This window comes from Aythya fuligula, chromosome 3 (genome assembly GCF_009819795.1).
Source record: "Aythya fuligula isolate bAytFul2 chromosome 3, bAytFul2.pri, whole genome shotgun sequence".
Lineage (NCBI taxonomy): Eukaryota > Metazoa > Chordata > Aves > Anseriformes > Anatidae > Aythya > Aythya fuligula.
The window spans coordinates 51,109,984-51,135,624 of record NC_045561.1 but is presented as its reverse complement, the minus strand read 5'-3'; the positions used below and the strand labels follow the sequence as shown (position 1 = coordinate 51,135,624).

The following is a 25,641-nucleotide window of genomic DNA, read 5'->3' as shown; positions in this document are numbered from 1 at the left end:
CTGTTACGTTCTGTGTTACTCTTCCGGTACCTTTCCACGGCAGGTGAGCAGCCTTCCCCTTAGTCTCGTGGTGGGAGGGTGATGAGCCTGCTGAGGCTACTGGGAGCAGGTAACCCTGTCAACAAATTCTAAGACAAGATGGGGAGTTGCAGGTGAGGCAGAAAGAATTACACTTCTATTTCTCTTTGTCTCTCTCTCCCTCCCCTGAAGCTAACACATTAATAAATAAAATGCACTACCTTTTTAAACACTTCATCCTTGGAATTGAATTCCAATGGATAGATGTAATAATGCACATGTAAAGCGTTAGTGCTTTCTTAAATTATTACTTTGTGCTATTGCATTGTCACGATGACTCTCATAGCTATTCTGGCAGCAGACACTAGCTTGCTAATTCAGTTTTCTCACCAAGCTGGTCTACAGCATTCTTGTTCGCTTTCTGTGCTGCAATTCAGCGTCTCTGTGCCAGCGCAGCCACCTCTGGGACTGCACTGTTACTGGATCAGTGGAAACACTGCTTGGTGTGCGGCATCTGGAGGTTGTTTGTTGTTGTGGGGCGTGCTCATTGAAACGATCCAGTTTCCAGTGTTGTCCAAAAATGGTTTATGTTGACATAACCGAGGGAGGAGTGAATTGCAGTTAAGACATCTCCATGCTGCGAGCCCTCTTTATCAGACTTAATAGCAGGACAAAACATGTATATGTCTTTTAAAGGTCACCCCTCTACTGTGAAGTGCTTAGGATTATGAGATGGTTACAAAACCAAACAAAATTTTAGCAGGTAGTTGCTTGCTACAGTGAAAATGGGCTTAATAAAGCAATGTATGTTCTGTCTAGCTGTTCTACAGCTGTTGAAACAGAATAGCTTTTCAGATTGATTTCATTTAGCTTAAATATTATAAAATGGCTGCAGTGTATAGCTACTCCATTTTATATATTATGTAAAAAAGATTGTTTTAAATGTAAAAAAACGTTTAAAGATTATCTTCCTTCATAGTAAGTATCCCAGTAAAACTGGTCTACTTTGCTTGGAGTAAAGTATAATATATTACTGGTTAAAGGTAATTTAATGAAACCTACCTTGCCATTTGTGAAGTTTGCAGAGAAAATAATGTCAGTTCTTCATTAAATTGACTGTTAAAATTGCATTTTTACCTGAGTATATTTCTCCTTTGCCTGCTTTATATTATGTTATATTCCAATTGAACATTATGACTGGTCTCTAGGTAGCTTTAAAAAAACAAAACACACAAAAAAAATCCAACCACTACCACCAAAAACAAACAGAAGGGTCCTGCAAAGGTACGACGCTTCTGTTTAGGCAAAGCCAATTGTTTTTTATTAAAAAGGAATTATCGAGTGTTTCATGGACATGTGCAAGTACTGAAATATTAAAGACTATTTTACCATTTTGAAACAAAGGAAGAGCTCCCTCCCATTTTTAGACTTTGGCTGATGCTTCTAGCATTTTCTGTTACCTTGTGCTAGAAGTTGTAATATTGGGTTTGAATTTTGCCACCCATATGCTAAAACATTATACGTCTCTTTGCAAAAATGCAGCGTGTTACAGTCCAAGCTCTCTGAGAAGAGAAAGTTACTTATATAAGCGTTGGCACAACTCGCCAACACACTAGGCCTTACCCATGTTTTGAAACGTCACGTTTCACACTCTCGAGTCTGTTGAGATTCTTCAGAGCTGCTGCTTAAAACATGGGTATTTCTCTGGTGATTCATCATGGGGATTGCTTTGTACTGGCAGTTGAGAAGAGAGGCTCCTAACCAGTAGCTGTGGAATTCTGCAGTAAGTTTTAGTTCGGATTACTTTCACTTTGTAAAGCATGAAAATGATTTTCTCCTATGTGCCCTTGTATACATGTAATTTGTATTTATAAAATGTTCTATAATCATGTTACTGTACTGTAAATACTATTTGATATTCAGTGGCATTCTATCCTAGGGCAGGCCCTCTTGCTGTATCTTTTCTATCCTCGATTTGTAATAGAATCTATAGAATATATGGCTAGAAAGTCACTTTGAGACTGACATCTTCTGCTGTTGCAAAGCTCCAAGCTGTGAGTGGGAGTGATTTATTTAGACTCCTTGTAATATGATTTAGCTAATAGTGCGGTGGGTGGGTTCTTAGATGATGCTGCTGTCACCCAAGATACCTTTAGGCATTGATCTTTGGCGTTTCAGATCAGACCTTTTAATCTGTTTGCTTTAACTCAGCCAAAGCAAAAAGATACTGAGCTGGATCAATGTCACAGTAAAATGTTTGAATGCCTTAGGATGCTCTCGATAAAGACACTACTCAAGTTTACTGATTTATCTATATAAGCATATAGATATATTCTCTGTGTGTATATGTATATATAATGCCTTTTTTGTATTATAAACTTTCTTTCTGAATCCTCCAATTAAATACATAGACCACTGCACAATTCTGCTTAAGCAAATTGTTCATTTATTACGTGCCTATTTAGTAAACTTTAAAATCTTGTGTTATCTCCTGGCCATAGCAAGTTACTCACCAGCCTTTGAGTGTTCTCTTCTTGTCTCTGTCATGACGTGGGCATCCCCTTTTGCCAGGTCTGTGGTTCGCGATGTCCAAGTGCTTTCTGGTGTGTTTGGGTTTCACAGGAGTGTGTGATGGTGGCTTGGACCATAATCCCCGAGTCCTTTGATGTTCACATGGAAAGAAAGTGCATCTTACATGCTTTCTTTTCCAGTTGGTCCTTCCAAGACTGTCCTTCCCCTTTGTGTTAGATGCTAGGTTTACCGTTCCCTTGTCTATACCAGCTAGCTGAGAAACTGAGACTTGCTTGCCCCTGCTGACCCCACTGTTAGTGCAGCGAGCGTGTTTCACCTGGGGGCTGTGAGTGGTTGGTTGCACTGACTTACAAAAAAGTTACATCAGAATGAGAGAGAGAATTCTAGAACTTGTCAACAGCATAACCGAATCATCTTTGCGCATTTTTGAGTTATCAGCTGCTGGTAATCAATGATGTTCCTTCAGAGGTTTAGAAACTATTTCTGTTCTCAGCAGTTTCCATAGTGTAACACCTGCTAGGGTAATGAAAAATACAAGGATTTTTACAGTAAGTGAAAATCAATTCTTGTTTTGGATAATCAAATATGAAATTTAAACAGTAGTTGCTCAAATGTATTTTTTTTTTGTTCTCCTTCACACCCCTCTCTCCAGAGTTCCCTTTATACTGCAGCGGCTCTACTGGTTAACAAAATAATTGTGTGTGTTTAAAAGCAGAAATGTTATTGTAGTTAGCTATTGCCTCATGTTTGTAATGTGTTCTCAAAAGTATACATTTTGATATTCAAGATTTGAATTTATTGGTGCTCTTTCCCTGTCCTCTGCTGCCTTTTTCATCGAAATAATTAAAATGTTGCTTATTTATTATGCATATTTTATGTATCATAAAGCTATTCCTTCTCTTAAGAGATGCAACATATCCCAGCTTTCATGTTTATTAGGAGGAGGGAAAATTGTCTTTAAGAAAGTCCACTTATTTAAATGCACATCTATAACTACCCATACAGAAAACAGTGTCTTAATGTAGAGTCCGTATATTACTATTTTTCTTCCTTGGGTTTGGGGGGAGAATATATATGTAAAAATATATGTATATAAGCTATTTTTCATTCATCATCAGCTTATGGGCTGGAGTTTGCCCTTCTTCAGTTTATATCAATCAAATGGTATAATACAGTAACACAATTTTGAAAACTCATCAACAGCTTTATCTTGCAAGTAAACTAATATAGAAAGGGCTATTTTAAGATCAGACATTTATTAAACACAAACTAAATCAGTGACAGCTTAACAGTATCAAACAGGTAAATATCCCAAGAGTAAAATGGATGAGATAAACATAATTAGGACTACGTAGGACTGCAGGTCTTTCGAGTTCGCCCTTATGGACTATCATAAAGCTGCTCTGTTGTGCCCAACCTTTAGATCCTATTTGTTGCTGAGCAACTGAGTCTATTTAGACAGGTGATAAGTCACTGCTCCATCTGGGACACAGTACCCAAGGGCATTGTTCTGTGGCCCCTGCCACGCTGAGCTTGGTATCTGGATTTCCTTGCCCTGTTGTACACGATGCATTTTTTTCCCCCAGAACTTCACCCTTTATAGCAGTTTCAAGATCTGGAGATTTCTGCAAAGCAGGAAATGCGCATGCTCTGTGGAAGGAATGCATGCATGCTCTTCACTAGGAAAAACCTGTCTTAAATTACAGGAAGTAAATATGTAAATAAAGCACCTCTTTGCAGGTTGCAAACTATATTGCAGCAGGCCCTGCTTGTGCTGGTGGCACTGCGTTCCTCGCCGTGTGAAATCCTTCCTCCTCAGGAGCACAAATATGCTTTATGGCTGTGGGACCTTTCTCCTTCCTTCTCCTCACCTCTGGCCAGGGGCGGTTCATGTGCTTTAACGCCTGGTCTGAGGAAGAGAGGAAAGACTGAAAAATCACCTGGGAGGCTGGTGGTGAGGTCCCCTGTGCTCAGAGCCCTGCTAACCAGAGATCCTAAGATGGCCGAGGTATCTTTGTGTTACTGTAATTTGTGTACCACCACCGTATCTCTGGGGAGGAATTCACTCAGCTTTACGAGTAAATAAACAAGTAGGAATGGCACGGGCTGAAACGAGGAAGCTGTGTGGCGTTACGTGAGCTCAGCCCCTACCACCTCCTGGGCTCTGCTCGATTTCTGAGTGAATTTATAACCGGAAAATCAAACAAATGAGAAAAAGGGGATTTGTGCGCCTTTAGCTAAAACACCGTGTGTGCGTGCGGCGGCTCCGTGTGCCGTTAAACGAAGCGTACAACAAAAAAAACGTCGGTAAAAATGCCGTCCCCAGCCGTTGCCCTCAACGGCCGGCGCCAGCTTTCAAACGGCCGCGGCGGGGCGGGGGCGGGGGCGGGGGCGGTCCCGCCCCGTTTGAAGCCCGGCGGTGGCGCGGGCAGGGCCCGGCCCCGCGCCCTTTAACTGAGCAGCCCCGGAGCCCTTTCGCGGGGCCGCATTGGTGGTTCAGTGGTAGAATTCTCGCCTGCCACGCGGGAGGCCCGGGTTCGATTCCCGGCCAATGCAGTTACACTTTTTTAACATTTTCTATCTATTTATTTTTTATTTTTATATATTTTTTTAAGTAATATATTAAAGAAAACAGCCGAAACCTCACTACCAGCGCCGAAATGAGCATTAACCGTGCGGCGCGGTGCCGCCAGCCCGCACGGCGGCGGGGCTGGAAGTGACGCAGCCGGATTTGCCTTCAAACCGGCGGCGGCGGCAGGAGGCGGCCGAGCAGAGCCGAGGCGGGGCCACCCCCTCCCTCCCCTCCCGTCCCGTCTGAGGCAGGAGCGGCGGCCCCGGGGCTCCCGGCAGCCGCCAGCGCGGTACCGAGCGCTCCCCGGTGCCCCCCGGTCGCGGCAGGGCAGCGGCGCGGCCGCCCTGAGGTGAGGGGAGGGGAGGGGAGGGGAGGGGAGGCGGCGGTGGGCTGGGGACCCCGGGGGGGCGCGGGGTGCGGGGCTGCCGCTGCTCGGGGCGGGGAGCGGGGTCTGTGCTGGCTGGGCTGGGCGCTCCCCGTTCCTCGTTTTCCCTCTTTCCCGACTTTTCTCGGTTCTTCCTCACGCAATCCGCCTTGGGGCTTTGCTGCAGGCCCCGCTGCAGCCGCCGAGGGGGTGCGCGGTGGGTGTCTGTGGGGGCAGCCCCTGTGGGGTGGTGTTTGCCTTCCACCGCCCTCACTGCTAAACGCACCGAGCAGGTGGTTTGGTGCCCCATAACCCAGCACCTGTAGGGTCTTTGGGGTACTTGGCACAGCCGCGCTCCAAACTCCAGCATTTGTTATCAACAGGTCTGTTTGAGAGTAGGATGCTACAGCTGGGAGGGAGCTCCGAGGCGATGTGGTCCCGTCACACAACGCTGCGGGCAAAAATTGGTTCCTGAAAGCTCTCGCTTTGGGTTTTTCCGTGTTTTGCTGAGAGAGCTTTCTGCATTTCACGTGGCTGCTTTGATGTCGAAGCCTGCATAGCAGACTGGGGTAATGGGAACAGGAACACCTCGCCAAGGCTCGGCTCTGACATAGTCCAGGCATTAAGGGCTGGCTGAGGGACTCTGCAGAAATATTTTCCTGGTAGGGCTTGTGCTGTCCTCTGAGTCACCAGAGGAGCCGGTGGGTCCTACACAGAAACTGATAGACCCTGACTTCATTCTTCCCTCCCAACATCTCAATATTATTATTTTTTTCTTTATGTGTATGGGGGACTTTGTAGTGTTCAGCTTCCCATACTGTAACATGATCAACTTCAGGTATTTCTTGATAATTCCTTAAAGTTGTTACTGAAAACATGATGCATCCCCAGTGTTTCCATGATGATGGTCAGGCTGTTACCTTTAAACTAAAAAAACAAAAATAAGTTCCCAAACCTCATTCTCCAAAGCTGCAGATACCTTGAACCTCCCTTAGTTTCAACCCATGCTGCTCCTGGCTCTTTCAAACTCTGGAAGTATTTTGGGTGCTTGGGGCAAATGGTGAAGTGTATTCTGTTACTGGAGATGGGTTAATTTGATGGGTTTCTTTTGTGTTGCTCTGTGGGAGCCCAAAATGCTCACAGCTAGTGTGAAGAGAGAGTGTTGTGAAGTGTGTGTGTACACGCAGAATTAAACCACAAGACAAAGCACTGAGGTTATTTGTCTTCTGTCCTGCTCCTTGTCAACTTTACAAGCTTGTTGCTGTTGGGACGTAGATAATTTCACTGGGTATGATTCACGGGAAGGTCATAGCTGATAAGTGCAGCCTTGCTGCTTGGACATCCTGTTACGTGACAGCACGAGGTATTTGAAAATACTTTAAAAATTAAGCAGTTTGGAATTAGGTCCTTTGCAAAGGATACTTTCTAATTTTGTTCATTGTTAGATGTTAGCTCATCTTTCTTCTGTGTCCAGTCCTTTTTTCTGTCCATCTTTTATTCTCTAAAATCACATTTGCTTGTCTGTTATGTGCAATACTGTCATCAGGGTCCTGAGCTCTCATCTCTTCCTAACCTAGCCTCAGTGCCTCTTTTTTTTTTTTGGTTCCTGCTATTAGTTTTTTTCCACTTGTAAAAGTTGCCCCCCTCCACCCCAATACTTACGCGGAATTGCTGTTCTGCGTGATTACTCTAATAATACCAAGTGTTTCTACACTGTTTCATTTTACTTTTCTTCTTTTTTTCTTTTTTTTTTTTTTTTTTTTCTAGATGACTTCTCACAGTGTTTGAAAGTCTGGCTTGGCTTTAGTAACTTGCTATTACTTGATTTTTAAAACCTTTATTAGCATCTTGCTCAATGCGTGATTTCAGAGGCGTTAGTCATCAGTTTGGATTCACAGGACAGGCAAACAGGTGTATCTGGTAGGATGAGCACGGGTGGAAAAGCCTGCTCCTAAATATAGCAGTAAAAACTTCAGTAATATCTGCGTGATGATCCATCCGGCAGCTGGCAAACACCTTCAGGCTCTTTCTCCTGAGGTAAAAACCAAAACTCCCAAGTCGAGCTCTGTCTCCGCAGGTTAATTGGAGTGGGATGTGGCGGTGTGCGGAGCTGCTGGCCACGCTCACGCTATCAGCTTGTACACATCCCCGTGGCTAGCTCGGCGAGCCTCTGGCCAGGGTGAGATTAGGGAGGGTACAGCCACTGCCGGGCCCACCTTCAGCTGTCCTGTTGGCAAAGTTTTGCTGTTTGGGCTGAAAGTTTTCTCTGCAGCTTTGAGGGAAGCTGAGGAAGGAAGAGAAAGGAAGGAAAAGGCTCTGCTGGCTCAAGAGCGGATCAGCTGTGTATTCAGGCGTAAAGCTGCTGGGGAAGGGAACAGAAAACGGAGGAGTGGAAGCTTTAAACTGTTTGATATGTACATAGCAGCTCATCTTCACGGTGGGGACTTCGCATTTTAGCAGTGTGACTTCTGAAACCTCTGCTAATGTGTCCAAATTTGACCATGACCTGGTCTTCAAATTGTTCAGTCTTAAGTCTGTTTATTGCGTGCGTGAATTCAGTGCCTCTTACATTCTTTAAATAGTTGATCTGTATCAAGTATGCTTCATCCCAGGGCTTAGCAGTAATTGCTTGCTTGCAGTTGCTTCCTACTGGTGCTGGGTAAAGGTGCTGAAACGAGAGCAAGAAGACTCTCCTGCAGGCTTGTTTATTTGCTTATTTTGATGTTGTCTGTGCTTGGGTCTGGGAAACTTGGAGGAGAGCAGGACAATTCTTGGTGTGAAGGAAACAGGGAAAGTAGAGGTGGTGCAGGTATCTTGGAGAGCAAGGGCATAGGATGTGCAAATAATGGGTAAAACCTGAGGAGGACTGCTCTGTGGATGAAGGCAGGACTGTAAAGAGTAAATCTACTTGCTAGCTAGTTTAGCTATTGCAGTACTCGTGCAAATAATAATTCTGTGCTATTCTAATCTAAGAGTACAGATTCTGCTAATGCTACAAAGTAGAAGAGGTCACATTCGGTAGTGTTTGCTCCCAAAAAGCGCTTATGGGAAAGTTAGCATGGTTTGAACAGTATGTTAAGTAAAGTGGGCAGCCGCACACCGAGTGTTCGATTCTGGCTTTTCCTTAAATTTCAGTGATATCTTACCTGCCTCAAAACAGAGGCTCTGATGTTTGAAAATGAGGGTGATGGGAAGGGGCAAGGTGGGCATGGAAGGTGGATATTTGTTTCAAGGAAATATTAAACAAAACTGAAGATCTGTTTAAAAAAAAAAAAGAAAAAAAAAGAAAAAGGGAAAACTTATCCACAATACAGAATCAGGCTGTTAAGTTTATATATGGGGAATGCTAAGGCAGAAAAATAAATAATAATAATAATAAAAAAACAGAACCTAATGCATCTGGAAGAAAAACTTAGTTTTTAACAGCAGATCATTGTAGTATGGGGACTGTTGTAGCACTAAGAATAAAATACCAAACGAAGAGGGAAGGAGATAATGCAGTTGCGGTTTGTAAAGGCGTGTTAAATCTGCATGTCTTGTATATAATTTTAAACAGAATCCTCATCACATGAAGTGAAAAGTTCCACTTCTACCAATAGAGAAGCAATTTTCCTTTTCCATGGCTGACATTCATTCTGGAACCTTTTTCTAACCAATGTATTTTGCTGTTTCTGTGTTTTGATATGCCCAGTGGGGTAACAATCACGTGAAAATAGTTGCAAAAATTTGCTCTGTTCCTGGCTTGTGGGATTTTTTTCCTTAATGTGTTTACTATCTTTTTCAGCTTCATGTTGAACATGAGCCTTGTTATGATCAGCGAGAATGTAAAGCTGGCTCGTGAGTATGCCTTACTGGGAAACTATGACTCTGCACTGGTTTACTACCAGGGAGTTCTTGACCAGATGAATAAGTACCTCTACTCTGTCAGAGATACGTATCTGCAGCAGAAATGGCAACAGGTAAATAATCCTTTTCTGGGACATTTTGAGGGTAAAGCATTAAACTAGCAAAGAGCACCTTGTTTATTGAACAGAAGTTCAAAAATTGTTGCACTGCTCTCTGATAAACTTTAGTGTTACTTTACAGACATGTGTAAGGCTTCATTAAGAATTCTGGCTCTGACACTGACAAATAGGGAGTGAAACTCAGCTATGGGAGCCAGTGCAATATCTGGCTTGTCAGCTTCTGTTTATGCTGGAGCTTTTTTTTCTAGCTAGTATTACTTTGAATAGTCATATTTCTCTCTGTTCCAGTAGTGTGACTTAACAGACATTTAATAGAAACTGAGTTGTGGCTGCCACGTTAACTTATCCTTAACGTAAGCCATCATTTCCACATTGACATTCAGTTGATAAGGTCGCACTCTTTTCTGTCATACTCTTTTCATGTGTATTGCTTAATACAGAAAACTTGTCAGAAATCTTTTCAGTGTTAAATTCAAAATCTTTTTTTTTATTCTTGAAGTGTGCTGGGAAAGGCACATTTTTAATATCTGATGTGCATTATTCTTGTCTCTTTAAGTAGGATGAGGTAACTTATGAAACCTTGTGGAATCCATCCAGGCATTACATAGGCTTAAAGAGAAGATTACGACAAACTTACTTGCACTGTGTGTAATCTACCTTTTTTTCTATTTATCAGGTTTGGCAGGAGATAAGCGTGGAAGCTAAGCATGTGAAAGATATAATGAAAACACTAGAGAGCTTTAAACTAGACAGTACTCCTTTGAAAGCTTCACAACAAGAATTACCAGCTCATGATGCAGAAGTCTGGTCTTTGCCAGTACCTGCTGAACGGAGGTAAGAAGAAACCTGGAGACATTAAATTAATATTTATCAGTGTAAAGTGTGCTTTGACTTCAGCCTGCTCCTGTGCAATTTCTGTTCAGAGCTTGTATGACTTATAATACACCATGGTGGTGGAGATGCCATTTTGAGGCATTGTCCTTCAGAACATTCTGAGGCTTTTGTCCTTTATAGGCTGACCAATGTCAAGGTTCTTTGTGCATGCATTTGTTTGTTTTTTTCTGAGTTGAGTTAAACTTGTCATTCTGTGGAAGCTCAAGTCTATTCCTGAATTGCTCTTTTCATCAACTTTAAAACGATTCTGCGTGTATCTGACACGACAAGGATGAAATGTTACCAGAGTAATGGGAAAATCTTGAAGTGCCAAGTTCAGTTCTTTTCGTGTAGCAAGTTGGTACCCTGATCTCCACGAACTGGTCAGTTATGCTACAATATGCTGCTGTTGTGTGTGTTTGTTTGAAACTTGGAGCAGTCTCATTACAAACAACTCTAAGCCTTGCACCTACCAGGGCCTGATATCTGCTAGAAAGACAACACAGCAGAGCTCAAATGATCTAGGAGATTTCTTGAGTGCACTTGAGTGCACTGATGGTAACTTCCTAGCACAGGTAATTAAGGAGCCAACAAGGAAGGATGCTTTGTACACGATACTGAAAGGAGATACTGTAAGGAAAAACTGAGGAGAAGGGCAACGTTGGCTGCAGTGACTAATATTACAGAGTGCAAGATCTAAAGAAGAGAAACATGACCACAGCCTTGGATTTCAAGAGAGCTGACTTCAACCTCAGAGATGCTTGGAAAAATCCCATGTTATACAGCCCTGGAGAGGAGAAGGGTCTAGGAGATCTGGCTGATACTCAAGGATCAACTCCTCCAAGCTGAAGAAGGGTCCAGTTTGACAAGTAAGAAGTGAAGTAAAGGTGACAGGAGGCCTGCATGGGTGAGCTGAAGTGAACTTGGACCAAAAGTGTGCAGAGGTGACCCAGGAGGAGTCAGATATATTGGATCTGAAAAGGATTAGAAAAGCGGAGACCAGTCTGGAACTGAATCTGATGAAGGGTTACAAGAAATGGTTCTGTAAGTACATAAATGAACGTGGGCCTGCTGATGAATGGGGCAGGGGATGGATGGATGTGGAGAAGATCAAGGTACTTAATGTCTTCTCTGTCTCAGCCTTTACCAGTAAAGCTGGTGTTTGGGAATACCAGGCCCCTGAGACCAAAGGGAAAGTCTGGAGCAAAGTCTCTCTCCCTCATTGGGGGAGAACTAGGTTAGAGAGCACTTGAACAAACTGAAGGTACCCAAGTCCACGTGTCAGATGGCTTGCTGAGGGAGCTGGTTGATGTCACTGCAATGCCACTCTTTGAATGGCCATGGTGACCAGGAGAGCTGTCTGAAGTCTGGGAAAGATCAAGTATCACTCCTGCCTCCAAGAAGGGCAAGAAGAAACACAGGGAACTATACATAAGTCATCCTTGGAAAGACGGTAGAGAAAATCTTCCTGGAAAACATTTCCAACCACATGAAGGACAAGCAGGTGATCAGGAGTTGTCCACATGGATTTACAAAGGGACAGTGATGCTCGACCAACTTCATTGCCCTCTACAATGAGGTGACTGACTTGGTGGATGATCAGTGGATGTTATTTACCTCAACTTTAGTAGATACTGTCTCCCACAAGGTTGTTGTAGGCAGGCTGTCAAAGTACAGGTTAGGTAAGTGGACAAGCTGGGTGGATTTAAGAACTTGCTGAATGACTGGGCTCAGAGGATTGTTATCGGTGGCATGACGTCTATTTGGAGGCAAGTCTATCTGGAGTGCTCTGTCTATTTTGGGTTTCCCACTATGAGAGAGATCGACTTACTGGAATGAGTCCAGCACAGGGCACCAAAGGTGATTACTTGAGCAAGAGAAAGCTCAGGAGAATTTTATCCATGTGCATAAATACCTGATGAGAGGGAATGAAGTTGTGGGAGCCAAACTCTTCTCATTAGTAGCCAGTAACAAGACAGAAGGCAACGAGGTCAAATTAAAATGCACAAAATTCCACAAGAACATAAGAAAATGCTCTTTTACTGTGGGAATGGTCAGACTCCGATGCAGATCTTCTAGAGAGGTTGTGGAGTCTCCATCATTAGAGATGCTCAAAATCTGACTGGGCACAGCCCTAGGCAGCTCACTCTAACCCTGATTGAGCAGGGGGGCTAAACTAGATGATGTCAAGAGGTCCCTTCCAACCTAACCTAAATAATTATGTTTATGTAAGTGGTAATAGGTGTGTCCAAAACAGTAGTTTTTGCAAGCTGGAGTTTCTGAGAGGAGAGCTTTGAGGGACAGGGTTAAAAAATAGCATGTGTTTTCCCTTTGAAAATCTTGATAAGACATCTTGATTGGTGTTCAGAAATGCTTTTTATAAGTTATTTTGTGCGTGTGTGTGTTTCTCTGTATTTCCCTTTAAAACAAAAACGATACCTCTCTGAAGTTAAAATCTGATAGCTTCGTGTTACGTTTTGAGTTGGCTTCTGTTTTAGTTAGCCCTAGGTTAAGCCAGCAATAGAATGATAGGCAATGATGGGAGAGATCAGACTCTTTTTCTCATTGAGATGTTTCTTGGGAACTTATTTTTACACTTGTGCTTCTTTGAATTGGAAGTGAGAACAATTGTGATAAGAATGAAATATATATATATATATATATTTCTTTTTCTAAGCTTCAAAATATTAGAATTACGTTTATTTGTGAAATAGGCAAAGCAAGAAGCTTGCTTTAAGCAAATAATGAGCCCTGAGCTTGTGGCAAAGGGAAAGTGAATGTTTAGTGCCTATCTAAAAACGTCTGTCTTCTTTCTGACCTACATGTTCTGTATGGTGACTCGTAATGTTGTTGGTGCCTTTAATTTCACTGAGTGCAACATCAATATATGCAGATAGATTTTTATCTTGAGCAAAACGTTTTTTATAGCTTGTAACCACTTGATGTGGTTATTTAGTGCTCACCAGCGACTTTGCACTGAGGCTTTTTGCATATATTACAACTAATTAGACCTTCGCCAGGACCCAGAAAACGTCAGTCTGCTCAGTGCAGCGATTGCAGAGGTCACAATAATCGCATAAGTGCAGCTGTCAGAGGCCCTCACCGCCCATCCTCTCGAAATCCCAATGATAAAGGGAAGGCAGTCCGCGGCCGGGAAAAAAAGGAGCAGCAAAATAAAGGAAAAGAGGAAAAGGTAAGTTTTCAGATAGCTTCATGATGTGGAGAAACTCAGTCTTGTTTACTTTAGTATTTTATAAAATTAGATGCCTATAAGATGTTTTTTCTTTTCAAGTCAGTGTGCCAGTTTTAATCTCACTTCATATCTTTGCTTTATGGACAGTCTTGCTTACCGAAGGGTACAAAATGGATTAATTTAAGCAAACAGAAACCCAGTAATAAAGCCATCCAGAGGAAGTGATCTGCCAAATGTGGGATTGTTCACTGCAATTTGGAGATAATAGTTTAAGATTATACCATTTAATTACTGACAACAGGCTTGGTGGAGCTCATTCAAATGCGATGTCCCTGTGGTTTTTTTTATTGCTTTTATATAGTTTAGACTGAGATCAACTTGTCTGTTCCAAAGCATTTCCAGATTTATTTATTCTTAAAGGGACGCTTTTGCCTACTTTTTGTTCTTGTTGTTGAGATGTGCTGTTAGCTCCAGATTCCCGAGCAAACAAAAACCTGACATGCTCCATGAAAGAGAGTGATGTGGGATCTATTCTTTTCTACTGGAGTGCTTGAAATTTTGTTCTGGTCTCCATAAATGTAGCTAATGATCATAGTAAGGGATCATACCGAGGACACTGTATTCATGTCCATGTACTAAAGTTTCTCTTAGTTCCAGCAACCTTACGGTGTGGGCAAGGTGTTATGGCCTGTGCAGATAGTATAAACTACACGGGTAGAAATGTTTACCGATGAAGTTTGATACTTCTAGTTAGTAGGAATTAAATCATATTCTCTTTGAGTAAAGATCCTCACTCAAAGGACGTACATATGCAGAGGCAGGGTAGTATGGATTTCTTCTTGTTTTTCTTTTTTTCTTTTCCAGTTCGGTCATAACTAGTGCTTACTAAGTGTATAAAAGAAAGGATATGTTTAGTCCTTTTTATTTGCTCTCAGTTGCGTGATCTCTTCTGTGTAAGTCTACTCAGCTGTGTAGCTTCTTTGCTTCTGCTTAGTGCAAAAGTGCTTCTATGTTCTTGTCATAAGTTATTTAGCTTTTCTATTGCTTTTATGGTCTTCGTGTGGATCAGCTTTGCTCAAGCTACGTGTGAAAGTCCTGCTTCACTTTTTTTTTGTCTACTTGACATATTTATGATACCTACGAGATGTGAGTTAGAAGGTGTCACACTAGGCTAGGCTAATCCAGTTTCACAGAGAATTCCCCCTGCCCAGCTAAATACTGTGGATAGTTTTCAACACCTCTGTGAGAAGAGGCAGATGTTGTTATATTGGGATAGGTGTGTGCAGTTTTGATTACCTACTGAAGCAAAGAAACTGCATCGTTGCTTGCTGGCTTTGGGGAGAAGGAAATGGGACCAGAGCAGTATGGAAGTGTGAGTGAACCAAATAAATACTGCAGTGCAGCAGTAATATAGATGCCTCATAACTTTTGTGCTGTTTTATATTGCCTTCTAGAAACTTGTGGTCTTGTTATGAAAACCTATTAGTAGCGTAACCATTATAGCATATTTACACTGCTATATCCCTTCTATGTAGAACAAGTCTGCATCTGAGATTTCAGAGTCTGAACCAAAGAAGTTTGATAGTACTGGATATGATAAAGATTTAGTAGAAGCTTTGGAAAGAGATATCATTTCTCAGAATCCCAACATTCGATGGTAAGTTTGAATACTGTTGCCAGATCTGAATTGTTTGCTTTTTTCTCTTGTACATTATGATAAGAATTAAATATTTTAGCTTATGCTCACCTATAAGAAGTACATAAAAGCTTTCCTTAAATAGTCAGCTAAGCCTCTTGTGTAGTTGAATATTTTTAGAACTTTTTTCCTCACCCATACAAAACTCAGCCTCTTCTAAGAGTCCTGATACCAGTTTGTGAGACACTATTTTGTAATGTCTAAGATTCTGTTGTCTGACAGCGTCTCTTAATTTAAAACCTGTTTTGTTACCCAGGGCTGTATCAAGATAGAAGACGAATTAACAAGGAAGTTATATCAATTTAGGAACCCTTTGAGTTCTTGCTAGACGTGATATGACTGCCAGTATAAAATATAACCACGTGTCAGACCCTTTACATAAATGTGTTAAATATTAAACCGTATACAAAGGAGGTTTTGTGTTCTGAATGTTTCCAAGCTTATGTGATTTTTGTGGGGATTAAATGAGCAAAACTCTGGCAAATGAAGTAGGCTTAAAAAAAAAAAGAACAAACCCTGACAACTTTGTATGCATAGGAAATCTATCATGTATCTCAGTTTAATATGTGAATATACTAATCAATTTTTATACTGAATCTTAAATTACAACTTCAGATTTAAAACTGACTTTCCACCTCGTATGTTTTGTAACCAAAATGTCACTTGAGTGCACGCTGTAAGCAGAATGCCCTGAGAGTCACCCTCAAGGAAATAAGACAAGCCTGTAAGATTTTTAAGAATTAATACACTTGTAGCTTTGAAAAATAATTCTAAAAATTTATTTCAATTGATTTCCATTTACTGGTCTTCAGTAAATTGTTCTCTTAATGATGGAAGATGGTATTGAATTTTAAGAGGCAGCCGACTTCTTAGCAAAAGAGGAAACCATCATCTGTGACTAGCCTAAATTTACCCAGGTTTCCTTATTCTGCTTATTCTTGCTGTGAATAAGAACAACAGTGCTTTAGTGAAATAGGTAATGCCTCTTTGCTTTAGCATCCAGCAGGAGTCCACAGGATGGTTGACAACTGTGGCTGTAGGCCTTTGCCATTAGAACTTAATTAAATCCAACTCATTTGTCTGAATTACTGAAGAGCCAGTATATAACAATGAGTTCAGCTGCATACTGATTTCAGCTGTGGACTGATTCTTTTGCAGTCTGTCTGAGTCTGTCAAATAACTTTTTCTTTCTTGTCAGGGATGATATTGCTGATTTAGTAGAAGCTAAAAAGCTGCTCAAGGAAGCTGTAGTTTTACCGATGTGGATGCCGGAGTTTTTTAAGGGAATTAGAAGACCATGGAAGGTATGAAAAAATCTGATCCTGTGATCATAAGTAGGATTCTGAGATTGGATCTTGGAGCAACAAGAAATTACAGGTGTCTTACAGTTTATATAAATTTTCTTCACTTTTTCATAACAATACTTATGGGAAATAGTACTAACAAAATAAAGGTATCAGACAGATAAATGCTGTCTTCAACTGTATTTAAATGTGGTTGTTTTTTATCTTAATAGGGTGTGCTGATGGTTGGTCCTCCTGGTACTGGAAAGACCCTCCTGGCAAAAGCTGTAGCAACTGAATGCAAGACTACTTTTTTCAATGTTTCTTCTTCCACGCTTACCTCAAAATACAGAGGAGAGTCTGAGAAGCTTGTTCGTCTACTGTTTGAAATGGTGATTGGAGTTTCTTGACATAAATAATGAAGTAGAATTACTTCTGGAATAGTGAAACTTTGCCAAGTTTTAGAATTAATAGCACATGTAAGAGAGAACTTTCCAAACTTCAGACACTTCAGGACCTTCTGATTTGGCTATGTACATTGAAGATACGGTTATTAGTGAACACCTTCTAAACTGACAAATGGGGTCATCTTTATTTTCAGGGTTAACTTGTTAGAGATAGCTAGCTATAAGCTGATGAGTGCTGTAGGACAAGCTTGTAGGTAAATTTGGAAGGAGAATAATTGCTTTTGGGATGGAAACCCTACGTAGGCTGTGTTTTGTTGTTGTGGATGGGTGTTTTTTGTTGTGGTTGACTTGTATTTAAGATAAGTGGACTTCCAAACTGTACCAATTATATAGTTGGCTTCAGAGCATGTAATGCTTGAAGATGTCTCAGAACACTAGTATTTTTTGTTGCCAGGCTTGCATGCAGTGTTTGCCAGGGTGCCAAGTGCTGAAGGGGGCAGCAGAGTTGCAATTACAGTAATCAGGAAATAGAAAATTTTTGCAGTATAGTGTGATGATATTTAATAAGTTAATATCGTTACCATCAATTAAACAAATGCATATACACAAAGGAGCACATCATAAATGCTCTAGGGCAATGACTTTTATTATCGTAGACCCTTTTGTTTGACCTCTTCCATTGTCAGAAGGGTTAGGGTTATCTTGCAGTTGACCTGTCTCTTGGACAGGTTCCATATCACGGTGTCCTAGCCTGCTGTTAGTCCTAACTTCACCTGAGTGCTTATTCAAGTGTTCTGTGATGACTTTGTCAAAATTAAAAATGATATTCCTAATGTTTTTTTAAAATGTTTAATAAGATAATAGCCCTAGCAGTTATGACTGCCATTAAATGTTCTGCTCAAATGTCGTTAATGGATGCACAGCTGCTCTATAGCTCTGTGTGGTGATCCAAGAGGCAGGAGGTTAGGTATTGTTTGATACTTCTGGGCTGATTCATTGGGATAAGTATGTCATTACTCAACTCCGACTATGCTGCTATTTCTTAAATGGAAGTAGACTGCCATTTCAGCTTCTGCTTTATCTTTTGCTTTCTTCAGGCTCGATTTTATGCCCCAACAACTATATTTATTGATGAGATAGACTCTATCTGTAGTCGCCGGGGAACCTCAGAGGAGCATGAAGCTAGCCGACGTGTGAAAGCAGAACTGCTAGTTCAAATGGATGGTAAATATCCTGATCACTCGGAGCTTCTGGGCTGAAGGAAACTTGAAGGAGGGGGAAAAAATCCAAATTTCATTCTTCAGATGTAATTTCTTTCAAAGACTTATATAAAATTGGGGCAATTACACACAAATACACTATTCCAACTGCCCATGTGAAATAAAAAAGGAAACCAATTATTTAACTGTCTTTAAGTATCTGAGCAAAGACCTTATATTACTAACCCACAACAATGAAGATTCAGCGGAGAATGCAAGACTTCAGAACTGCAGAAAGAGAGAAGTATAAATGGGTCATGTATAAATGTAGCAGCCAGCATGGCATTTAAGTTGTTACCTAGAGTACCCATCTACTTTTTACTTGTAGAGAAGTGGTTCTAAATAACTGTCACCTGTTCCAATTTAAACTTCAAAGGTAATCCATATACTTAATGTCTTTGGGATTTTTTTTCCTCCTAAGTTTATAAATTAAAAACAAAGAAAATAGTTTTGTAGAAGTGGTTGGGAGACTTTTCTTCTTAAAGCACTGTGTTCATTACAGCTATTTGCTTAATATTCAGCAAATCAATGAAGCTTAAAAGTAGGTAACTAAAATATTGTTAGAAGCACCCTTTTTGCTACCTTTTTGGCAAGAAGGGAGCAGAAAGGAGCAACCAAAAATTGCTAATCTCTGCAGTAATTTGTGATACAATTCCATGAGTCAGGAAACTTACATGTTCTGGTTCTCTGATGTTGATACCCTTTTATGTCTGAGTTTAAAGAGCAGCAGAGCTGTAATGCTATTCTCATAACTCAAATATGTATAGAAGCTAATTTTGTTAGTAACAACTATTTGAAGTCCTTTTACTTGAGAGTTCATAAATGGTGCTTTATATGCAAATTTTGAGGCAGACTAGGTACAGTGGCTATTCCCCAGCCCAGTCCTATGATTATATGCCAAAACAGTAAGTGCAGATCCTAGCAAGTTTAATGAAATACAACTTCTTCGTTCAGCAGCCATTTCACAGTGCTTTGGAGGCTGAGGTGGTTTCACTGTCTAAAAATTATGATTTAGTCCACTGAATTTGAACATTCACTTCAGCAGTTCATAAGAATCTACTTAAGTATGTGAAACATTTGGCCTGAATTCAGAAGTGAACAAACTTTTGTTAGGGAATAATGCTGCTTTGGCGCGGCTGTTAGCGCGCACTGCCCGGCCCCTGCGTGCTGTTACACGACATTGGTGTGAAAATTCAAAACGCTGTAGTGGCAGAAATGGAAATAGCTTTGCTGTAGAAGTGTTCCAGCCATGATGGGAGGGACTTCCTGATCTTGTACAGCCTGTGCCATTGCTCCCCACTGAACTGAGTCTGAATTTCTGCTTGCAGTCTGGCAGACAGTTGAAAACCTGAACTTTATTGCACTTTATTTTTATTATTGCACTTGGACAGCTGCTTTAATATTATAGAATTGTGGATATTGTTCTCTCTGTATGTCAAACTGAATAAAACATATGTACATTTTACTCTTTTCTCCAATGCAGGTGTTGGAGGGGCCACTGAAAATGATGATCCATCTAAGATGGTCATGGTACTTGCTGCTACTAATTTTCCTTGGGATATTGATGAAGCCCTAAGGCGAAGACTAGAAAAGAGAATCTACATTCCTTTACCATCAGGTATAAAGACCTGGGGAGAGAAGGGGCTGAAAAGACTAACATAAAAACTATATCAAAACTCATTTAGTTTTGATTGTCTAACAAAAAAAAAAAAGTCTTGATACATATATGCAGGTTTATTTACAAACTCAGGATCAGGTTAAATTGAAACACTGAACACTTCTGTAGCAAGTGCAGTGTCATTTCCTTATCCTTCCTCCTTATCCCTCTTCAATTCATTATTTATTTTCAGAAAGCAGATTGTAAATGTCAATTTTCTGTTCTTTAATTAGCAAAAGGTAGAGAGGAACTCCTAAGAATAAATCTTCGGGAGCTGGAACTGGCAGACGATGTTGACCTTGCAAATATAGCTGAAAAAATGGAGGGTTATTCGGGTGCAGACATTACCAACGTATGCAGGTATGTGAACTTTGCATCGGTTGTGTTATTACTGCTACAAACTCTGAGAAAGTTGTTTTAAACCTAATTTATGTGATTAAAATTGTTGGATGAGAATACACCATAACTTGTCTTTTATGTATGGCTAAAAGGTAAAATACGGCATTCATGTTTACTTGTATTTCTATTTGATATTGTCATATGACAATGATGAAGAGCAGTTGCAACGTATTAATGAGCTGTGATTTAGGTAAAATTCCACATTCCTTCATGTACACCATGTACACCAAAATGCTTGTGTGAGGAATATCCACAGGATGGTAGACTTCAACCAGTAGAGCTGCAGTTATTCCACTGAGCTCATACAAATGGATGTTCTGTTGAAGGAGTAACAGGTGATAGTAACAGAATTAATGAAGCAAAAACATGGAGCGTTCTTTGTGATAAACACAAGGCAGACCATGTTGTGACAGCACAACAGCTGTGTACCTAGCATTGTTGGCTTTAGTGATAAAGCTGACTTAAGAAACTTTCCTTCTATCTCTGCCATCTCCACCTCTGCTCAGTATAGAACCACAGACCAGCTGCTCGAGCAGGGACACCCAGAGCAGGCTGCCCAGCACTGTGTCCAGGTGGTTTTTGAAGATCTCCAAGGAGGAGACCCCGCAGCTTCTCTGGGCAAGCTGTGCCAGTGCTTAATTATCCACCCAGCACAGAAGTGCTTCCTCATGTTCAGAGGAAACCTTCTGTGCTTCAGGAAAGAAAGAAAAGAGCCTGAAAAAGAAAAAAAAGTGAAAAGAGCCTGGCTCCATCTTCACTGCATCTTCCCTTCAGGTATCCTTGAGATCCCCCTGCTGAGCTGCCTCCTCTCCAGGCTGAGTAGTCCCAGTTCTCTCTCAGCCTCTCTTCACAGAAGAGGTGCTGCAGTTCATTCTTCATCTTTGTGGCCCTCCATTGGACTCTCCCCAGTACGTCCATGTCTCTCTTGAACTGGGGGGCCCAGAGCTGGACACAGAGCTCCAGGTGTGGCCTTACCAACACCGAGTGGAGGATAAAGATCACCTCTCTCAATCTGCTGGTAGTACTTTGCCTAATGCAGCCAAGAATACATGTTTGCATGCGATCACTTAAATACCTTCTAAGCCTTCCCCCAGTTTTTTTTTCCTTCCCTTTCCAATTGTTGATTGCTCTTTTAAGAGTCTAATATTAGATTTTACATCTAAACATTTGCATTGGCACAGTTGCAGAGGTGCTAAACTGTGTAATGAGCAGCAAGTGACAACTGAAACTTCTCAAGATGCTGCTGTCCTCTAATAAGCACCCATGTAACTGCTTTCAGGCCCTGGAGGTAGCATTAAAGAGTGGCAGGTTGTGCTAGGCTGGGCCTCCGAGTTGTGCCAACACAACTGTTGTGGGGCTGTGCTTTGAGCAGGGTGAGGACTGCTCCAGTTTTAAAACACTTCATGGCTTTCCTCAAAAGCAGATCCGTTTCTCGCCTCGATTTCTAGTAGAGCTCTGCAAACGTTTGTCAGCACAACTGAGAGGACATCCCAGGCTGCAGGGGTGACTGATGGCCTCTAGGCAGAACTGTCACCGAAGCACAAAGGGTCACCTAAGGCTGAAGAGAGACTTCGGAGCCTTGGTATCATTTAGGAGTGAACTTTACACAGTGGCTGGGAGAAGCACGTTAGATGCTCACAGTCAGTGCTGTATGGATTTGTTCTGCTTGTGAAACGAATTTGTGTTGGTGTTCAGCTCAGTTTTGGTGTGGGTCATGCTTTGAAAGGAGTTTGTGCTGATAAGTTCATGTTATGAAAAAAGTGCATTAGGCCTGCTAGTTTGTGCATTTTAGCTGCAGTTTGCCTTTTCCAGTCTGTTTGCTTTTACAGATACAGTGCTTGGTATTTGTAATGAATGCTGCACTGGATACTAGCACACTTGTTTAAAAGTCGGAATAATTGTAATGTTTTTGAGTGAATTTCACTCATGTACTGTTGTATGAGTGAACTGTATACTCGTATACTGTTGCTTTTTATTTTTTAATCCAAGTTCATTTGGACAAACAGTATAGGAAAGCAAACAAACACCTGAGTCTTTCAGTTGGGGGCAGTTGTCTTAGCATGAAGGGGCAGCAACCAGAAATGTGGACAAGCTGGGATCTGGATGTGCATGATCTGAAATGACTTGAAATTAAGAAGAAAGTACTTAGGTTAGCCTGTGTGTTTACAGTTTGTGAATGATGCGAGGGAAGACAGGTATTAGACATGTTTGTTTCATATACATTGAGACAAGAAGACATAAGGCTGATCTTAAAGTGCTTTTGTGTTTCAGCCTTGGTATATAAACATAGGCCAAGTTCAGATTTGTTGAATTTAACAGTACTTGCTAGTGATAAGTAAAACTTAAGTTGGGCCAAGAACTCTGCCTTGCTCAAATTATTCTGCTACCTTAAAGAACTTGAGGTAAAATCCAAAGTTTGCTGAGCCAAAGTGAAAAACAGTCAGAGATATCAGTGCAGTACTGATATCCGAACAGTAAGCATGAGGCCATGAAAAATGAAGGTGAAACTTTATTTTAAAAAAGCATATTTGGGAAATGTAAAATCACATCTAAATTGCGTATTAGATGTCAGTAGGAACTGACTTTGAATCGCTGTTTGAGCAGAATTTTAAGCTTGAAAGGCCGTTGGAATGGAAGAGACTCCAGCGTGTGGCTTCTTATTATTTGAACATAGCTCGCCAGGCTCTCAGAGTGCATTTGAGAAAGCAGTCAGAGGTGGTGGTCGGTGCTGGAATGTCAGCAAAGTGACCTCATGTCGGAAAGTGGTGGCAGCTGCGCCTGATGATTTATTTAATTATTTATTTATCTATTCCATGTGAACTGCTGACTGGAGGCAAATCAGATGCATGGCTTGCTTCTCTTTCTTTCCCCCTTTACAGGCTGGGTAAAACTGGCTTTTAGATCACAAATGGCAACGTAACAGCAAAGCACGGTGACATTTGACTAAGATAGAATTTAACAAGGCAACTCTTTCTTCATTGTTGCTGTTCTGAAGTTCTAGTTATTATTCATGAGCTTGCTAAATAACTGTTAGCAACTAGAACACAGAACTCTGTCAGTTATGTTTTCCTTTGGGGGAAAAATTGAAACAGAATATGCCAAAACTATCTTTCTAAATCCTCCTAGAAGACTGTACGAGTCTTTTTCCCCTCTGGATCCACACCTACTAATGCGGTATGACACGCTATTGTGATATTGCCTAAATTGCCCTTCCATCTTTTTTACTGCTAGACAAAATGGCACTTTTTTTTTTTTTTTTTTTTAAAGTAAGCTTTATAACAGTGAAATAGCAGGAACTGCAGTATCTGTATTTTCCATTTATGAAAGCATTCAGCTCATCAGCTGCTACTTGTATTAACATTGGAAATCCAAATGCAGTCAAACAATGCAGCAAGAAAATGTCTTCGCAAGTGCAACAGTTGATACTTAATGAGACCAGAAGTTCGAGGAGCCAAAGGTTGAACAGGTTTTGTAGCTTACTGTTTAGCTTTGAATGTATCGGAGGTAGATAACATAGACTGATCTTTCTTTGATGCAGGCGTATTTGGACCAGGAAACATTCAAAACATTCCAGCTCCTTCTTCTATACTTGAGAGTAGTGAACCATTACTTCACCTTGTTCCTGCTTAAAAATGCTAAATGCAGCAGCTGCATCAAAGGCATGCATTAGCCTTAGATAAACTGGTTAATCTTTACCTCATTTGTTCAGCTGGTGTAGTTAGTATAAGAGCCACTCAGAGATCCAGTGAGGAGAAATCAATGTTTGAAAAATATGACTGGCGTGGTATTGCCGGCTCTCCAGGCACTTAGAAATCTTCCTATAAAAGTTTAAAATTACTTGTTACGTTCAAAAAAGACAGAAAAGCTTAACTGGAATGTTCAAACAACGGAACTTGCCATCCTCTATCGGGTAACTTCTTTTTTCTTCCTTCCCACCCCGTACCTAACAGAGATGCGTCGTTGATGGCTATGAGAAGGCGTATCGAAGGCTTGACACCCGAAGAAATAAGAAATCTTTCCCGAGATGAAATGCACATGCCAACAACTATGGAAGACTTTGAAATAGCTTTAAAGAAAGTTTCTAAATCTGTATCTGCTGCGGACATTGAGAAATATGAGAAATGGATAGTTGAATTTGGATCATGCTGAGTTGTCTTACCTTGAAGTCACCTTACGTCTTAAAACAGCTTCAGAAGTAGTTAGTGTGTCAGTGCACTGCGTGCTCTTTTTAACTTTTGTAATTTAAGAGCAACAGATATCTAAATAAATATTTTTTAAAATGCAAATTCTCTCTAGCTGTCTTTGAAGTAGCTCAACAGTTACCTGTTTTTTCTCAAATGTGAAAGCTATTGGTGGGATCTGCTTTAATCTTCAAGGTTTTAAAATATGAGTTAAAATTAATACTGGAACATATGCATCAGAGGGTCTGCTCTTGAAAAAACAGCTGTTATAAACAAACAAACAAAAAAAAAAGCACAAAAAAACTGCTAAATATGTAAGGGATGCTGAAAGCTAGAAAACAGGATGAGCACACAGTTAAATGGATAAATGGATGGTTTTGCTCACTGACCTTAGAGAATTTACCCTTAACCTTTGTACAGGTTCTGTTATTAATGGCCTAGAAATGGTTTGTGATGCAGGACAGAATGAGCGTGGTTCTACAGTGACCATTTAGGTTATAACGTTAGATTTTAACAGTTCTCATAGTAACCGAAACATCCATGATTTCTGTCTATCTCCTTCAGAATACCCATTATTTTGGAAGCACTCCTTCCAGCCAGCTCCTCTCAGCGCTGCTGCCTGCGGTTCTTGCAGCTAAGCACCGTGCTGCCCATGAGTCAAATTACACGGAGACTTGTTTCAGCTGGCAGGCGTGTGCTGAATGAAAGAGCTTATGTGCCTCTCCAGGTGCTGCAAGGCAGGTGCAAAGGGCAAATGGTAATGAAAACCAGGGGTCAGAGGGGAAGGCAAAGGAGCCCCAAGCGCACAGTTCTATAAATGCCATTATCACGAACATCTTGTTAATGTACTTAAAATTCACCGCTAGGTCATGAGTGACAGCTCAACACAATGACAAGGGGCTTCACGCTGGCCCGGTGACAAGGCACGGTAGGAAAACGCGGAGATGCAGGTAGTGCTGAGAGCGCCTGAGTCCCGTGGTGGACCTGGTGTGATGAACCCAGAAATGCCTCTCAGACAAACCAGCCAACTGACCAGAAAAAAACCCTACTACTTTCCTACAGTAACTTTTTGTTTTTAAATCGCTTCCAACTCCTGTGTCTGGAAACTGTGACCCAACACAACTGGTGCGCAGGCCTCTTGCCCTTTCCCAACTTGTTGGCTATGGTAAGGAGTTTTTAAATTGCTTTACAAAATGGTTCAGGCTTGTCCCAGCTCAAACTAGCGCTCCTCCGGGAGGCAGG

General features: G+C 41.2%; 1 protein-coding gene and 1 non-coding gene across 2 annotated transcripts; both read left to right on the top strand.

The window, feature by feature from the left end:
- Positions 1–5,035: 5,035 nt before the first annotated feature.
- Positions 5,036–5,106, top strand: TRNAG-GCC. The gene has a single exon. It is a non-coding gene; the product is annotated as a tRNA-Gly (tRNA).
- Positions 5,107–5,374: 268 nt separating this feature from the next.
- KATNA1 (katanin catalytic subunit A1) lies at positions 5,375–24,504 on the top strand. Its single transcript, XM_032183537.1, has 11 exons — positions 5,375–5,471; positions 9,271–9,445; positions 10,128–10,285; positions 13,334–13,517; positions 15,053–15,174; positions 16,412–16,517; positions 16,730–16,888; positions 18,001–18,127; positions 19,646–19,780; positions 20,053–20,179; positions 24,169–24,504. The coding sequence occupies exons 2-11, from the start codon at positions 9,275–9,277 to the stop codon at positions 24,365–24,367; spliced, it is 1,488 nt and encodes a 495-aa protein (XP_032039428.1). The 5' UTR covers positions 5,375–5,471; positions 9,271–9,274; the 3' UTR covers positions 24,368–24,504.
- Positions 24,505–25,641: the final 1,137 nt, after the last annotated feature.

What these genes read in the sequence shown, in the direction of transcription:
- KATNA1 (XM_032183537.1), top strand. Translation starts at nt 9,275, where the DNA reads ATGTTGAACATGAGCCTTGTTATGATCAGCGAGAATGTAAAGCTGGCT. An exon ending in ATAAAGGAAAAGAGGAAAAG is followed by an intron (nt 13,518 to 15,052) that starts GTAAGTTTTCAG and finishes CCTTCTATGTAG; the next exon opens with AACAAGTCTGCATCTGAGAT. An exon ending in ACTGCTAGTTCAAATGGATG is followed by an intron (nt 18,128 to 19,645) that starts GTAAATATCCTG and finishes TCTCCAATGCAG; the next exon opens with GTGTTGGAGGGGCCACTGAA.